Source organism: Siphateles boraxobius, unplaced genomic scaffold (assembly GCF_051911475.1).
Source record: "Siphateles boraxobius isolate OS27281-9 unplaced genomic scaffold, OSU_SipBor_1 1, whole genome shotgun sequence".
NCBI classification, from domain to species: domain Eukaryota; kingdom Metazoa; phylum Chordata; class Actinopteri; order Cypriniformes; family Leuciscidae; genus Siphateles; species Siphateles boraxobius.
This window is the reverse complement of record NW_027508699.1, coordinates 7,042,096-7,057,136: the sequence shown is the minus strand read 5'-3', so window position 1 is coordinate 7,057,136 and position 15,041 is coordinate 7,042,096. Positions and strand designations below refer to the sequence as shown.

Below are 15,041 nucleotides of genomic sequence, written 5' to 3'. Positions count from 1 at the left end.
TGAAAAGCCAACAAATAGGCTGCTATATAACTAAACCTTATCTTTTCGTAGGCAAGACTTAAAGTACAATACATCTTTGAGGTGCTTTAGCTCCACCTGCTGGCTACTGCTAGTAATGTTTTGCAATAATGCAGTAGCTGTGAAATGCAGTGACATTTGCAACAGAATTTTATGTATAGAAATGGCCAATATTGCTGCCAGCAATACAACTTACAACAAGGTGATGTACTTAGGATAAAAAAAAACACTGTAGAATGGACGTGAAAAAGCCCTAATACTTTGCAATTTTCCACTGCTATAATTTGCTTTGAGCAGGGTCATCTTAGAGCTTTTCACAGACTGTGATGACGCATTTCCACAGTTGTCAACATGATCAAATGTCATGTCAACGTATCAAATATATACACATTTTATAATGCTATATATTTTCTTTTGCTATTGGAGCAAATGGGAATAATAAAAAAGACATTTTGAGTAGTTTCCTGTTCACTGCTATAGAAGTTTACCAAACTATGAGGATATTCTCTTCTGAGAACCCCAGAAATGCACAGGTGCATTAACAGTACCAGGGACCCGATTCCCCAACGGCCCTGCTTCCGAGTTCCACACCCGGAAATGTAAAAATGGTCCGTGGAACACTGTCCCTTTAAAACGTCAGTGAACGAGTGAAGGGAACACTTTATTGTGCAGAAAAGTAGTTCGACTTTTTCTCCCGATAATAAACAGCATAGACATGGCGGAAATACGAAAAGTTCACTCTGCGAGATATACGCAGAATAACGCAAAAGATGATGTCTCGCTAAAAGAAGGCAGTGGCAAATCTGCGTTATTTTTGAAGTTATTTGCTGCAGTTTGCTACGGAATCTCTTCTTTTGTCATTGTTGTCATTAACAAGAGTGTTCTTACTAATTACAGGTAAGTTAATGAATCATTCATGTTTTCTTTCAGCACATTTATATTCTATAGGTGTGTTTTATTACCAGATACGAACGAGAAAGTATAGTGATGGATTTACGCAAGATTTGTACTCTTACTCACCTTTGCTATGATATGACATATTGCTTGGTCATAGCTGCTGTTAGCACATATGCAAACACGTTAATAAATTACTGTTTTACTCTAAAGTAATCTAATCTCCCGTATTATGATGTTTAGTCTTTTAAACAGAAAAATTATTTGCATAGACAGTGTGGACATTTAGACATTCATCGTTTCGAGCAAATGAGCGCTCTAAATGCTTTTCATAAGATGTTTATTATTTTGTGCACTGTTATTCTGTGTTTTCCCACTCAGATTTCCTTCCTCTTTAGTAGTGGGAATTGGCCAGGTAAGAATGTTATTGTATTGCTCATGCTGTTACATTTCTGATCTTTTGTGTACATTTCTGATCTTTTGAAGCTTCTGCTAAGATAACTAGTCCATTGAAACAATATAATATTAGATTATTCATTATGCATTATTCATCTGCAATCCAATCAAGTAATGTGTAGAAAGTACCAAGCATAAGTTTCCAGAAGTACCAAGCCTACTTGTGTGTAAATTTAGCCTCCTGTTTTGTTGGTCTTCTGAGCGATCTTCTCATTTTCTTCTTTTAACTAGAGCAAATGTAGCAAAAATTAGCCTAGATGTTTATCATGACAGTAGTACTAAAGTCAAAGGTCACAGTCAGTAGCTGTTTCAAGACAAAAATGGTGCAAATTACCTCTTCTCATCTTTGTTTGAATATAGAGAGAGACTGTAGATTGTTTATTGTACTCAAATATTTGACTGCTTGATCCTGCGATTGACCACAGGATGTTCCAAGCAACTGTGTAATAAGACATTTTCTTGTCAGGTTTTCTGAGATTAACCGCACTTTAGTTTAGTGACATGCCACTACATTGACTTGCTCAATATTCACCTAAATAGAACGATAGCTCTCAGAAATAAGGTGGAATGTACATGTTCAGCACTTAGCTTTCATAATCTGTTAAATTCATTCTCACATGTAGGCTTACTTGCAGTATTTGGTGTTTTAATGACTGTGACAAGCATTTTGTTTATTAAACATATATATTACATACATTTAGCACTTAGATTCCAGTAGCTGATGAAAGTTAATTATGTTGTTTGCAGATGTTTGCAACTGTTGTTGTGCTGCGAGCAGCAAAATCATTAAATGTGGTTGATTTCCCAGATTTTGATAGGCATGTACCTCATAAGGTAGGTCTCAGCACACTCAAGGCCAAACTATACTTCAGTTTTCACGTATACATACTCACTGTAAGTTCAATTCTCACAATATTTACTGTGTAGGTATTTCCACTTCCCTTTCTGTATGTGGGAAATCAGTTAACAGGCCTGTTTGGAACAAAACAACTTAAGTAAGTGTGTGGTATTCTGAAGAAAAGAAAACAAAGCATCAAAACTCTTGTAAACTTTCATGCACAGCTGTTGTTGTTGTTATTATTATATACTGAATGTACAATAATATAACATGCTGTGTTATCTCTTTTGCAGTCTTCCAATGTTTACTGTGCTCAGGAGATTCTCCATTTTATTCACAATGCTGTTTGAGGGTTACCTCCTGAAGTATGTCTCCACAGTATGATTTTGCTTTTGTATCAGTTTGCAGTTGACCCAGTTCAAGTTGTACGAGATCTGAGATTTACACTTGCATTTATTGTTTGTTGTTCTTCTATTTTTAGAAAGCCGTTTTCATGGTCCATAAAGGCAACCGTATTCACCATGATACTAGGAGCTTTTATTGCTGCAAGGTAGCTTCAAATGCAAACTTGATAAAAATATTGCATTTGAGATTTAATTCCTTGACCTCACAGAAAACCAGTTTCTTTTCACCTGTTTATGAATGTAATCGCAACTCTGCGGTGTTTTAGGAGTATTTATGAACAGTGCCGGTTCTTTTGAAATCTGAGAAATGGCTTGTCACTTCGATTAATTTGCCTTTATTTGACTTTCACAGCACAGATTTAGCTTTTGACCTCCATGGATATGTGTTCATTACACTTAACAACATTCTGACTGCTGCAAATGGGGCTTATATGAAACAAAAACTGGACTCCAAGGTAATTTAACCCTTAAGCCTAGTTTATGCTTGACATGTCCACACAAGTGCAAGAGTGTGTGCAACAAAAGTCCCATGATCTCTGTTTCGCATGGCCGTGAATGTGCCAATTCTTTTTCAGCGTGAACAGTTTTGTGAACAAGGCTTCAACTCCAATATCTCTGTCAGTTTTTCTGGTTTAGAAAGAGTATGCCTTTTGTATAAACGTATTCAGACTATGATACACAAGTGTTTAATATGTGTATATGGAAACTGTACATTCTGTCATCTTTATTTATTACTTAGTTAGGGTGAATTCGGTTAAATTAGGACATGTTTCGCCATGGAGATGACTGGGAAAAAAAGGGCCTAATAATCCTGAATTAAACACTTGGGCCTGGTTTCATAGACTTTGATTAAGCCAGAATTAGTCCAGTTTAGTTTGGACATTTGAGTAGTTTTTATATATGTGCCTTAGAAAAAAACATAACTGGTGTGCATCTAGAGAAAAAGCCACGACACTGACATATTTTAAGATATGTTCGTGCCAGTTGCTTTCCGTTAAAACAACTCAAACATGCATTTTAGTCTAGGACTAGGCTTGAACCTTGTCTGTGAAACCGGGAGTAGTGTTTAGGCTTGTGGTGTCTATAGTAGGATATGGGGAACACAATTTCATGCTTTCACGAGCCCAGGCAAATAGTCGGTCTACAAAATGTATGTTTTCATTTTTATCAAATATCACAGATATTTTATTTGGACAGAATACATGGTTACTTTAGAATGCTTGTCAATGTGTAAATATGATATTTGGCATCTGCACCTGCAGCAGATTCCTGACCCCATTCTTTTAACCCATTTTTAGTCTAAAATAAAGACTAGTTAAAAATGTTGGTTAATTTATCTCTTATTTTATCAAATGATTTCCCCTTCCTTGCATTTCAGGAACTTGGAAAATATGGGCTGCTGTATTACAATGCTTTATTCATGATTATTCCCATTATGATTTTAGCATACTTAACTGGAGACATTCAGAAAGTAAGAATTTTAATAAATAAACATATTTATTTATTACACTAAATGTTTTGATAAATGAAGGACAATTGGCAAAATAGATCTAAATTCTGCTTGACTTTTTTACAAAAATGTACATAAAAAAAACAATAAAAAGAATAAATATGATCTCTTGTGAATTTTCAGACTTTGGAGTATGATGGTTGGACCGACGTTTTCTTTGTGATTCAGTTTGTGTTGTCTTGTGTCATGGGGTAAGTCGGATATTTCTAATCTTTTTCTTTACTTACAAGTCACAGTCGCTCTACAGTGTTATCCTACTCCACTGCTTACTCATGACACATAGCAACACAGCTAAAAGCTTTTTATTGAAAGTAGTCTATATTTACCTGTTGAGACCAAGCGGAAACCTTCCGGTCTCTCTCTTGAATCCAACACGGATGTGACTTAAACTGCAATTCATCGACTGGCCACTAGAGACAGGTTCCAAAAGAGAGTCAATCCCATGTTAAAATGCCCAACTTTACAGCAGAAAAAATATGTTTACAGCCTGGTACAAAAAGTGGTTTTGGTCTAAATAGCTAATTTTGTCCTTCATGACAACTGTGAGGGAGATGCATTTTTTTTATAACTCATCCGTTTAAATTATATAAAGCCTTAAAGTTCTGCATAATTAAGGGTGTGACAGGTGGATTGCGGCTACTGTCACTTCTAGCCGTTTTTCCTGCTGTCTGTTAGCTTCACATCACTTCGGCTAATCCCGCCTCTTTGCCCATTTTTGTCTATCTGGGAGGGATGCGCTGTGACACGCTGCCAAGATGTAGACGGCCGGCTCCGCCCACTTTGGGCTTCAAAAATGCTCTTCAGAAACCTACGGGTGATGTCACGGACGCTACATCCATTGTTTTTTACAGTCTATGGTTGAGACATGCCTTCACAAGCACCCGTAAGAGTTGTGTTTGGAGTGTTTGAGTTGGGGAGGCGTGACGTGCGAAAGGGGCGTTTACAAAATATGCTGTACTTTTGTAATTCCACTACGTGTTGCAGAAACTACATAGTTCACCTTTAAGCTGTTTGTTATTTTTTGAGATGTCAAAACTGATATTCTATTTTCTTTTTTGTGATTTTAATATCATTGGTTGTTTTGGCAGGTTTATACTCATGTACTCAATTATGTTATGCACACATTATAACTCCGCTTTGACGACTACAATTGTTGGCTGTATCAAGGTTGGTTATTCACTGAATCTTGGCGATTGAGAAGTGTACTCTAAATATGATCAGTTAAGAGTTATTCTGTGTTTCCTTTAACCAACCCAACAGAATATCTTAGTGACATACATCGGGATGGTGTTTGGTGGAGATTACATCTTTACTTGGGTTAACTTTATCGGCCTAAACATCAGGTAAAAAGGTCTATTGTAAAATGACAGTGAAGAAAATGTGATGTCATTTTCCTTGAATGATCAAGGTGATCATTGACAAATTCTGGATTTTCTCAGAAAACATGAATTTAGAAGAAATAATTAAGATATTAAAATGTGAATAAAAACAAAATTTAGTATTCAAAATGTAAATCTGTATAACTCATACATAAAAAAAAATGTCTCTTACCTTTTCCCTCCAATAGCATTGCTGGCAGTCTTGTGTACTCGCACATCACGTTCACTAAGGAACAAAAAAGTAAGTGCAGGAAAAATGTGTATTTGTGTGTGAATCAAAACAAGGATATGTTCAAATTCATCTCATAATTTCCATGTCATGGTTTCATTTTGTTCAATACTATTGAATAAGGATAAGTGTATTTGAGATGACATTTAAAATGTTGTCTTTTAAATAGAAACAAGTTGATGGAACAATAGGAGAATGTTGATAATACTCATGGGAGTCAAGAACCCAGTCCCAGTCTCATTTCACAGCGCCTTGACTGCAACTGTGACCAGCAATCTTTTCAGCAACTTTGGTACTTTTCATTAACCAGTTTCTGTTGGCATGGTAACTGACTTACTGAATTTTTTTATTATTTTTTTACATTTAATAATGTTGATTTTTTTTTAAACCCTAAAAAAAACAAGATGGATTGTTTGCATTATGTAAATTATACACAGTATTTCTATAATTTCTTTAATAATTTTTTAATGGTTTAATGATATTTGGCAAGACGAATGTTAAAAAAGTGTAAAAAAAATAGTTTTATTTAAGTTTTTACATGGATGACAAAATATTTTCTTTGCTATGATATGAGATCAACATCTCCTTTTGTCTCTGTGAATTTTGAATGTCTCTATCTTAGTTCAAATTGAACTGATCAATTTTGAAAAATAAAAAAATTAAAAACTTTTCTGTATTGGAGTATTTGTATTTTCAACTGAGTGATGAATCAAATTTTTTAATTTGTGTGGTAATTAACATTATGCCGCAAAAGCTGTCGATAGAGCTTATATTGAACTTGGATTTAAAGGTTATAATAAGGTTATAAAAACACCATGAACTTTGCCTACATGCAACAAAAAAACCTGAATGTACCACATATCGAAAAGGAATCGCCTTTTTCCACACTTGTTGCCGTTGGCTTTTGGCTTGCTTAGTTGAGGACATTAAATTTAACATTTCATTTAATATTCAACAATAATATTGATCTGCCTGGATTGACACCATTATATGAGAACTGAACTGAGCTGGACAATGCATCACTGTTTTCTCCAGAGCGGCTATATATATAAATTAACTAAATTAATAACTTTTTTTTAAACAAAAATGAAAAATCATTGAATTTACTTAAGCTGGGCTGTGACGCTATTTTCTTTTTCTATATTTTTGCATTATTTTCCTGTTATCTCTGTAAAGCTACTTTGAAACAATCTGTATTGTAAAAAGTGCCATATAAATAAAGGTGACTTGACATACACTAATGTTTGAAATGTCTCAGTGCGACTGGTTTCATCCAGACTTTTATAACAAAAAGGTTTGTTGGTCGACCTTTTTGAATATTATTACCACTCTGACATCAGACTGGTGAGTTTATAACAGATATTATTTCAACCTCAAAGGATTAGTAAAGGAAAATTCTGTCATCATTTACTCACCCTCAAGTTGCTTCAAACCCGTGTGAATTTCTTTCGTCTGCTGAACACAAAAGAAGATATTTTGAAGAATGTCGGTAACCAAACAGTTGATGGACCCCATTGACTTCCATAGTTTTTTTTTTTCCTACTATGGAAGTCAATGGGGCCCATCACTGTTTGGTTACTGACATTCTTCAAAATATATTGTTCAGCAAAAGAAACTCAAAGATTTGAAAGAACTTGAGGGTGAGTAAATGTTGACAGAAGTGAACTATTCCTTTAATTTGAGCTCTTCTATAAATTCGAATAAGATGAAATAACAAAATCCGTTTTCTTTTGTTTGTTCTGTTCTTATTTAAATAGAGCCAAACTGAAATAAGGGTTTTGCATAGAAGTACTAATAAAAAACAGAAGACACAGGAAAACTTCTGCGACCCTATTGGAATCGTCATTGCATTCTGATGTAGTATTTCCATTGCTCAGTAAATTCACATTAACATATATTAGATATATGGCAGTGGATCAACTCAAGTCTGTTCATCGATTTAAATAAACACCTCTCTGCACTACTCCAAGAATACCATCAGTAAAGAACCAGTGTGGATTCCAAAATCATTGCTTTTTAAGATGTATTTAATGCATAAGTTCCGATCAGAATGAGTGCATACATCGCACTCTAGAGTCTAGACCATTTAAAATAAGATTAATGCTACAGTCACATACATGAAGCTAAGAGAACTCTTCAAATGGTGACAAACAACACAAATGAGAATAAATAAGCCAATGAAGATGACCAGAGGAAATATAGCACCATGATTTCTTAAGTGTAAATGAACATCTTCCACAGAACGAGTTGTAAAAGCAAACTTTTTTCTAGAAGCTGAGTGCATGTTTATAAAGGAGTACTGGAGCTGTATTACAGTGAATTCCTGTCAACAAAATACTCAAATATTATTATTAAAATGTGGTTATGAACATAACTGTGGCCATAAGATCCAGTTTCCATGTTGCAATAAACATGGCTCTAGAGAAGTACAACTTGTTAAATCCAACTGACCCACAAAGTAAACAGTTTAAAAAAAACAAAAAAAAAAAAAACATTGTTTTTGGTCAAAGATATTCCATAAATTCCCCTGGGCTATTTCATACATTTGGAGTAAATATTTGCATTGATTTGAATTATATAACTATTAATTCTGACTGCTTTTAAAACTGTTGGCTGAAACGTGTTACTTAAATTTACTGTTATTGATAATTCTGTTATAGTTCGTTGACTACAAACCGTATAATCATCCAGTTTCATTATTTGCAAGAATTTGAGTTCTCACAAACAGCTTCTGAATATCATGTACAAAATACACAAAAAGTAAAATCTTAAGATGGATTTGCAGTGCGAATATCAAAACAACATTTGCAAGAAATCTATTCGAATCTACACACATGACAAGAGCCTCATTTACCATCATAAAAAATGAGAAATGCCCACGGGTACTGTCAATAACATGCCCTCTAATCATTTTCAATTTTCAAAATAAATAAATTATATTTTGCTCAAAGAAAACGAAGCCCATTTTAGAGCTATAACATTTTTGAATATTCTTATTACATTTAAGTATTTCTAAATCGCGGGAGTATTTTAAAAAAAAAAGTTTTACCTGTCTTCGTCTTTATTTATGGCAGTTGTAGTTTTAAATCAATCATTGTGTCATGATTACACATTCCTCAATGTATTTCAGTAATCTATGAGAAATGAATGAGAATGACTAAAACATTAGATACCTTTAGGTATAAGACTAAATAATGCTCCCAAAAATGGGCTTCATTTCCTTTACGCTATTAAAAAACACCAACAAAAAAAAAACAATGAAAAGTAAACAGATTCACTCAGTTTATAGAAAATACAACAAACAAACCAATTTTCTGGACACTTTACAAACACAAAGCTTAGAAGGAGTGATTCCATTGGCTTATTTATTTTTACTACATCTGTGGGGAGCTCACAGTATGCCTCCGCTACACAAACCAGCTGAGCAGTGAAACATTAGTATATAATGTAAACCAAAACACAACTTGATTTGCCTAGAGACATACTGGCCCCGTCCTAAACACAAGAGACAACGCCCACCAGCATTCATTCTCATGTATTACGTATAATGGCTTGTACAGCATATTTACCCATTGTCAAAATGTCTCAATAAAAAATATAAATATCTTTTTGATAAAAAAATATCAGAAAAATTCCATTACATATAGAATATACATTTCTCTGTAAAATGGTTTCTTGAAAAAGGATCATTAATCAGCTGTGGTTGGGTTTGGAGGGTGGTGTTTTTGGAGCAGCTCAGCTTTGGGTTTAGGGTGGGCAGGGTGAGAGGTGTCACAGCCCTGTCCCATCTCCCCAGTTTTAAGATTTTGGCCTGACCTTTGGTCTTGTTCAGTCTTCTTTTACCCTGGAAGGGTCCGTCTCAACCTGGGCCAGTGACTCTGATTCTGTCCGGCACTTTTTTGTTGGTCTGTCTAGGCTCTGGCAGTCATGTTGGTGATTCACTGAGCCATTTCTGTCTGAGTTATGAGTGTCTGTAAGGTTACAGCCATTGGAGTCCAGATGATCTGTGAGTAGACTGTGTTTAGATTCTCCGTTTGACTGAACAGAATCACTCTTCAGCTCATTCACACTACTTAACAACATCTGTGTGGCGACTGCACTGGAGCTGTGACTGATGAGTCCTGAATCGAGAACCAGAGACAGGCTTTAATGCATAGTTGTAACAAACGATTCAAACACACCACATACAACTTTAATCCAACCCAATTTCTACAAAATATCCTGAAAGAGGCACCAAAGCATTTCAATTTACTGTGTAAAAAACGGACACCATGTACTGTACCGTTGTGGCCGCTAGTCTCCTCTCGCTCTGATTGGCTGGTGCTGCTGCTGGAGGTGGCAGGAAGAGGCGTGGCTGCTCGACTGGAGGCAGTGCTTTCGGTTTCATCTAGAAGTCTGTCCATGTAATCCCTACCCCAAAAAAACACAAACACATCTTATTTTTAGAAACAGCAGACACAAAATTGACTCTTACTTTCAAGAGTGTTCACTCTTTACAAAAAACAACCAAAACTACAAGTTACAACAGAAATATTTATGTCTTTGGGGCAGTTGTGGCCTAATGGTTAGAGAGTCGGACTTGTAACCCGAAGGTCGCAGGTTTGAGTCTCAGTACCGATCGATCAATCACTCCTGGGGTGCCGCAGCAGAAAATGGCTGCCCTCTGCTCCGTGTGTGTGTGTGTGTGTGTTCAATAAGCACTGCTGTGTGTGTGCAGGGCTCAAGTGTCACGCATTGAGTGTGACAGTCACTCATTTCGTTTTTTTGTCACGCACTCCCGCCACACATTGTATTTCTCTCGCAGAAAAACAATTTATAATATATTTAATATGCCGCAGCGCCCAAAAGTTTCGTTCACCCACAGAGGAAGCCACTGGAGCTCCAGACATCACTTTGAGCCCAGAGTAAGTCATGATCTCCTGTTTTAATGTTACAACAAATTCAAAACTTGTTTGACACAAACAATGACAACTTGATGCTGTTAGAGAATATTTAACAGAATATTTATAATTAACATCAGTTTTTCATGAGTGTCTGTAACTTAGCCAACAGTTTAACAGCCTGTTCACTGACAACACCTGCTCAGAACAAGTAGTCTAGGCCTAGTTATATTTTCGTTACCACACGATGACTGACATATTGTCATGAAACAAACTGTGAGCTCCAAAGTCATACTATATTAGCCATAAAAGGCTGATGTATCAACAAACAATTTTTTATTTTTATTTTATTCTATATTATTTCATACAGTATGTATGGCTTTATAGGGTTAAATCGCAGCATTTGTTTTCATAATCACAATTTGATAAGATAGATCACTTTACCCCCATTTGGGAAACCCAAATTTAGATTGTTTGATAATGGCATGCTGTGAAATACTTCTCCTAAGGGAATTTCTTTTTATAATTATTTCAGTAAGGTACAGGTTTAAAATGAAGATATTTTTGATGTTTTAAATACTGTTGTCATGGCAACACATTAAAGGAGTCATGACAATTTTTGACTTTTTTATTATTTAAATATGTTCCTTGAGGTTCACTTATAAGTGAATATATTCTTTATTAATAAAGCACGTTTAAATCAGACCCAAGACTAACCAACGTGTATGGGATGAAATTAGTCTCATAATGATTAACAAATGCATGCACAATTATCCATGAACTTGATCAATTTTGCAGATATGTTTTAGTATCCACAACCAAAAGCCTTCCAACTTGCGTGTGCAAAATTCAGAATTAAATGAATGTGCAGCAATTTGTACAATTTCTTTTGTATCAGTGTATCATAATTTGCATAAGATGTGCTTTTTCTATGGGAGGCTTTTCCACTCATTGAGCCTATTATAAAGAAAAAGCTTAACGTGAAATCTTCGCAGTTGATGCAGTTAATGCAGTAAGACGGTGATATTAAAACTCGGTATACACCTTATTGAAAATGGAACGCGCTATATTTCATGTTTTATAAGGGTTTTTACCATTTTCTATGGGAGAAAAATGCTTAACCTCTCCTGTTGTGTTCATATCCTGATTTAATTTGCTTGCCTGTACAATTTAAGCTTTATTAATAAAGTATAGGCTTGCCAAATTTGGCATTTTAATGTTAGCCTACTGTCTTAATGCATTGCATTAAGCGTTTTCTTTATAACGTGGAAACATTCAATGTGAAACTTTGCGTGTTTGGGGTTCATATTTTTCTGCTTATGTATACAAGGTAAGCTATGTTTAATTAATAAGGTGTGTATTGAATTTGGTGCTTCAATATCACTTTCTAAACCTGCATTAAGCGTCACAGAAACGAGTCAATGAATGCACACGTGTCACCGGATCTACAAACGCATGCACAAATTCTGACCTAGGATACATTAATATAAAATCAAAGTTTTTTATTCACAACTAATTTTCTATTTGTACAAAATAATGCACATTCATGTAATTCTGGATTTTGCAGACACAAGTTCAATGAACAAAGTTCATTATTTTCCAAGAGGGTAAGACACAGAAAGAAATTTCTGAACAAATAGGCTGTTCCCAGAGTGCTGTATCAAGGCACCTCAGTGGGAAGTCTGTGGGAAGGAAAAAGTGTGGCAAAAAACGCTGCACAACGAGAAGAGGTGACCGGACCCTGAGGAAGATTGTGGAGAAGGACCGATTCCAGACCTTGGGGGACCTGCGGAAGCAGTGGACTGAGTCTGGAGTAGAAACATCCAGAGCCACCGTGCACAGGCGTGTGCAGGAAATGGGCTACAGGTGCCGCAGTCCCCAGGTCAAGCCACTTTTGAACCAGAAACAGCAGCAGAAGCGCCTGACCTGGGCTACAGAGAAGCAGCACTGGACTGTTGCTCAGTGGTCCAAAGTACTTTTTTCAGATGAAAGCAAATTTTGCATGTCATTCGGAAATCAAGGTGCCAGAGTCTGGAGGAAGACTGGGGAGAAGGAAATGCCAAAATGCCTGAAGTCCAGTGTCAAGTACCCATAGTCAGTGATGGTCTGGGGTGCCATGTCAGCTGCTGGTGTTGGTCCACTGTGTTTTATCAAGGGCAGGGTCAATGCAGCTAGCTATCAGGAGATTTTGGAGCACTTCATGCTTCCATCTGCTGAAATGTTTTATGGAGATGAAGATTTCATTTTTCAGCACGACCTGGCACCTGCTCACAGTGCCAAAACCACTGGTAAATGGTTTACTGACCATGGTATTACTGTGACCAATTGGCCTGCCAACTCTCCTGACCTGAACCCCATAGAGAATCTGTGGGATATTGTGAAGAGAAAGTTGAGAGACGCAAGACCCAGCACTCTGGATGAGCTTAAGGCCGCTATCGAAGCATCCTGGGCCTCCATAACACCTCAGCAGTGCCACAGGCTGATTGCCTCCATGCCACGCCGCATTGAAGCAGTCATTTCAGCAAAAGGATTCCCGATCAAGTGTTGAGTGCATAACTGAACATAATTATTTGAAGGTTGACTTTTTTTGTATTAAAAACACTTCTTTTATTGGTCGGATGAAATATGCTAATTTTTTGAGATAGGAATTTTGGGTTTTCATGAGCTGTATGCCAAAATCATCAGTATTAAAACAATAAAAGACCTGATCCTGTGATGTGACCGTTGGTGTGCAATGAATCTAAAATATATGAAAGTTTAATTTTTTTCATTACATTATGGAATATAATGAACTTTATCACAATATGCTAATTTTTTGAGAAGGACCTGTATTAGTTTAAATGTAGTAATGTAGCCTGGGTTTCCCAATGCTGCCTTGCCGCAGCACGATTTTATTCACGCTGCTAGGCAGTCTGGATTCCATGGTCCAGATTTTCGCCTCATCTAGGGAACCAATCACAGAACGGGGAGGGAGCAGCAAGACGATGACGACGTCTATGCGAAACACCGAAGCAGTTTGTTTATACCTATGGATCCAACATGGCAGCAGACGGGAAGTTACCTTTCAATGCAGCCTTACAGTCGTTTCACACCGCAAGCGTGAGCGGCACTTGAGCAGCGCGTCAGCGTGACTATATTGTCACTGCAGCTGCAGACGCGCGAGAGTATTCACACTGGAAGCGTTTGTACAGTGTCAAGGCAACGGCTCCAAAGCTACATATATAAGCGAACAATAATTCTTTACAAAGACAACTATACATTTGTTTTTAGAAGTTGGTCATTTATAACATTGATAGTCTTGAAAGTTTGTTTTGGGGAGGTGTACAACATTCACATATAAATGTTAAACAACAAAACAACCCAGAAAATGGCTCCAATCTATTAGTTTCAGTCATACTTTCGATGTTTACAAGACTGCAAACTCCGCGGATAAAAAACAAAACACACACAAAAAAACACACACTCGGGTTTGATTTGGGTTGTGCTAGCCTATGTAGCTGTCTGTGTATTACATAAACTAAAAGAACGTTTATATATATATATAATATTTTCTGGCTAGTTTACACCCCAACTGAATAATTAAAAACAAGTTTTTACCGGGTAGCCTAAATCTTCTATAAATATTTTTGAGTCTTCATTTTCTTTTATTTGCCTATTCAAGTTATTGTTAAAACTCACTAGACATGCTTATTCTGTGCATTTTGGGCACTTTTTGTGTGAAATCATATTTATTTTTGTCCATCAAAAGTGTGCTTTCACTTTAATTTAGCTCGAGCAGTGCAGCTAAAATAGACTCAGCGCCGAAACCCCCGCTTCACTGCTGTGCTCATGCGCCACTCCTGCTCCCGGTGTGAATGCACTCATTGATTAACATGCACGCCGGAAAAAATACGCGCCGCTCACGCATGCGGTGTGAAACGGCCGTTAGATACACGCCATCGTGTACACATAAATCTTTGACCCATCGTCTTCTTCCTCGTCTAATTTCTGTCGCTCTACATACGTCATCTGGTATAATTGAAACGATTGGCTATGAGCTACGTACAGGCGCATTTGATAGACATTCGTAGCACCCAATAAACGGCTCTGGGCATTCGTAAACCACGCCTCAAATACGAGAAAATGAACATGTGGTTCTCAGGCTAGTAGTAATGCGCATTTGGGAAATAGATGGGTAGTAGTGCACACATTAATAATTAACACGAGGCGTATTCATTGGTAGTTTTTTGTGTGAGTTGTGAAATGCTTGAAAACCACAAAAAGAAAGATTTTTTCCAAATGAAAAAAAATCCAAATGAATAAAATGAGATCGACTCAGAAAAGACGTCTATGAATCCACAAATGCACATATTCTTTGTTGCATGCGTAAATTATGACACACTAATACAAAAAAAAAAACATTTGTATTCATAAAAATGTCTCTAATTTTGCAG

General features: G+C 36.4%; 2 protein-coding genes across 2 annotated transcripts in view; one reads left to right on the top strand and one right to left on the bottom strand.

The window, feature by feature from the left end:
- Positions 1-530: 530 nt before the first annotated feature.
- On the top strand, positions 531-6,965 carry slc35d1b (solute carrier family 35 member D1b). The gene is made up of 13 exons (XM_077248585.1): positions 531-915; positions 1,294-1,327; positions 2,116-2,202; positions 2,296-2,363; positions 2,500-2,571; positions 2,688-2,756; positions 2,963-3,065; positions 3,989-4,081; positions 4,244-4,311; positions 5,209-5,287; positions 5,381-5,463; positions 5,688-5,740; positions 5,898-6,965. Exons 1-13 carry the CDS (start codon positions 734-736, stop codon positions 5,906-5,908), a joined length of 1,002 nt encoding a protein of 333 aa, XP_077104700.1. The 5' UTR covers positions 531-733; the 3' UTR covers positions 5,909-6,965.
- Positions 6,966-7,737: 772 nt separating this feature from the next.
- mier1b (mesoderm induction early response 1b, transcriptional regulator) overlaps positions 7,738-15,041 on the bottom strand; it is a 30,907-nt gene continuing 23,603 nt past the window's right edge. Inside the window, exons 12-13 of the mRNA XM_077248660.1 lie at positions 10,011-10,138; positions 7,738-9,849 (exon numbers count right to left, since the gene is read on the bottom strand). Of these exons, the coding sequence (XP_077104775.1) occupies positions 9,557-9,849; positions 10,011-10,138 (421 nt within the window). The 3' untranslated portion in view covers positions 7,738-9,556. The remainder of the gene's footprint in view (positions 9,850-10,010; positions 10,139-15,041) is intronic.

Bases quoted from the DNA above. Each gene is read 5' to 3' on its own strand.
- slc35d1b (XM_077248585.1), top strand. From the start codon at position 734: ATGGCGGAAATACGAAAAGTTCACTCTGCGAGATATACGCAGAATAAC. The intron at 2,572-2,687 runs GTATGTCTCCAC...TTCTATTTTTAG, and splicing joins TTTGAGGGTTACCTCCTGAA to AAAGCCGTTTTCATGGTCCA. The intron at 2,757-2,962 runs GTAGCTTCAAAT...TGACTTTCACAG, and splicing joins GGAGCTTTTATTGCTGCAAG to CACAGATTTAGCTTTTGACC.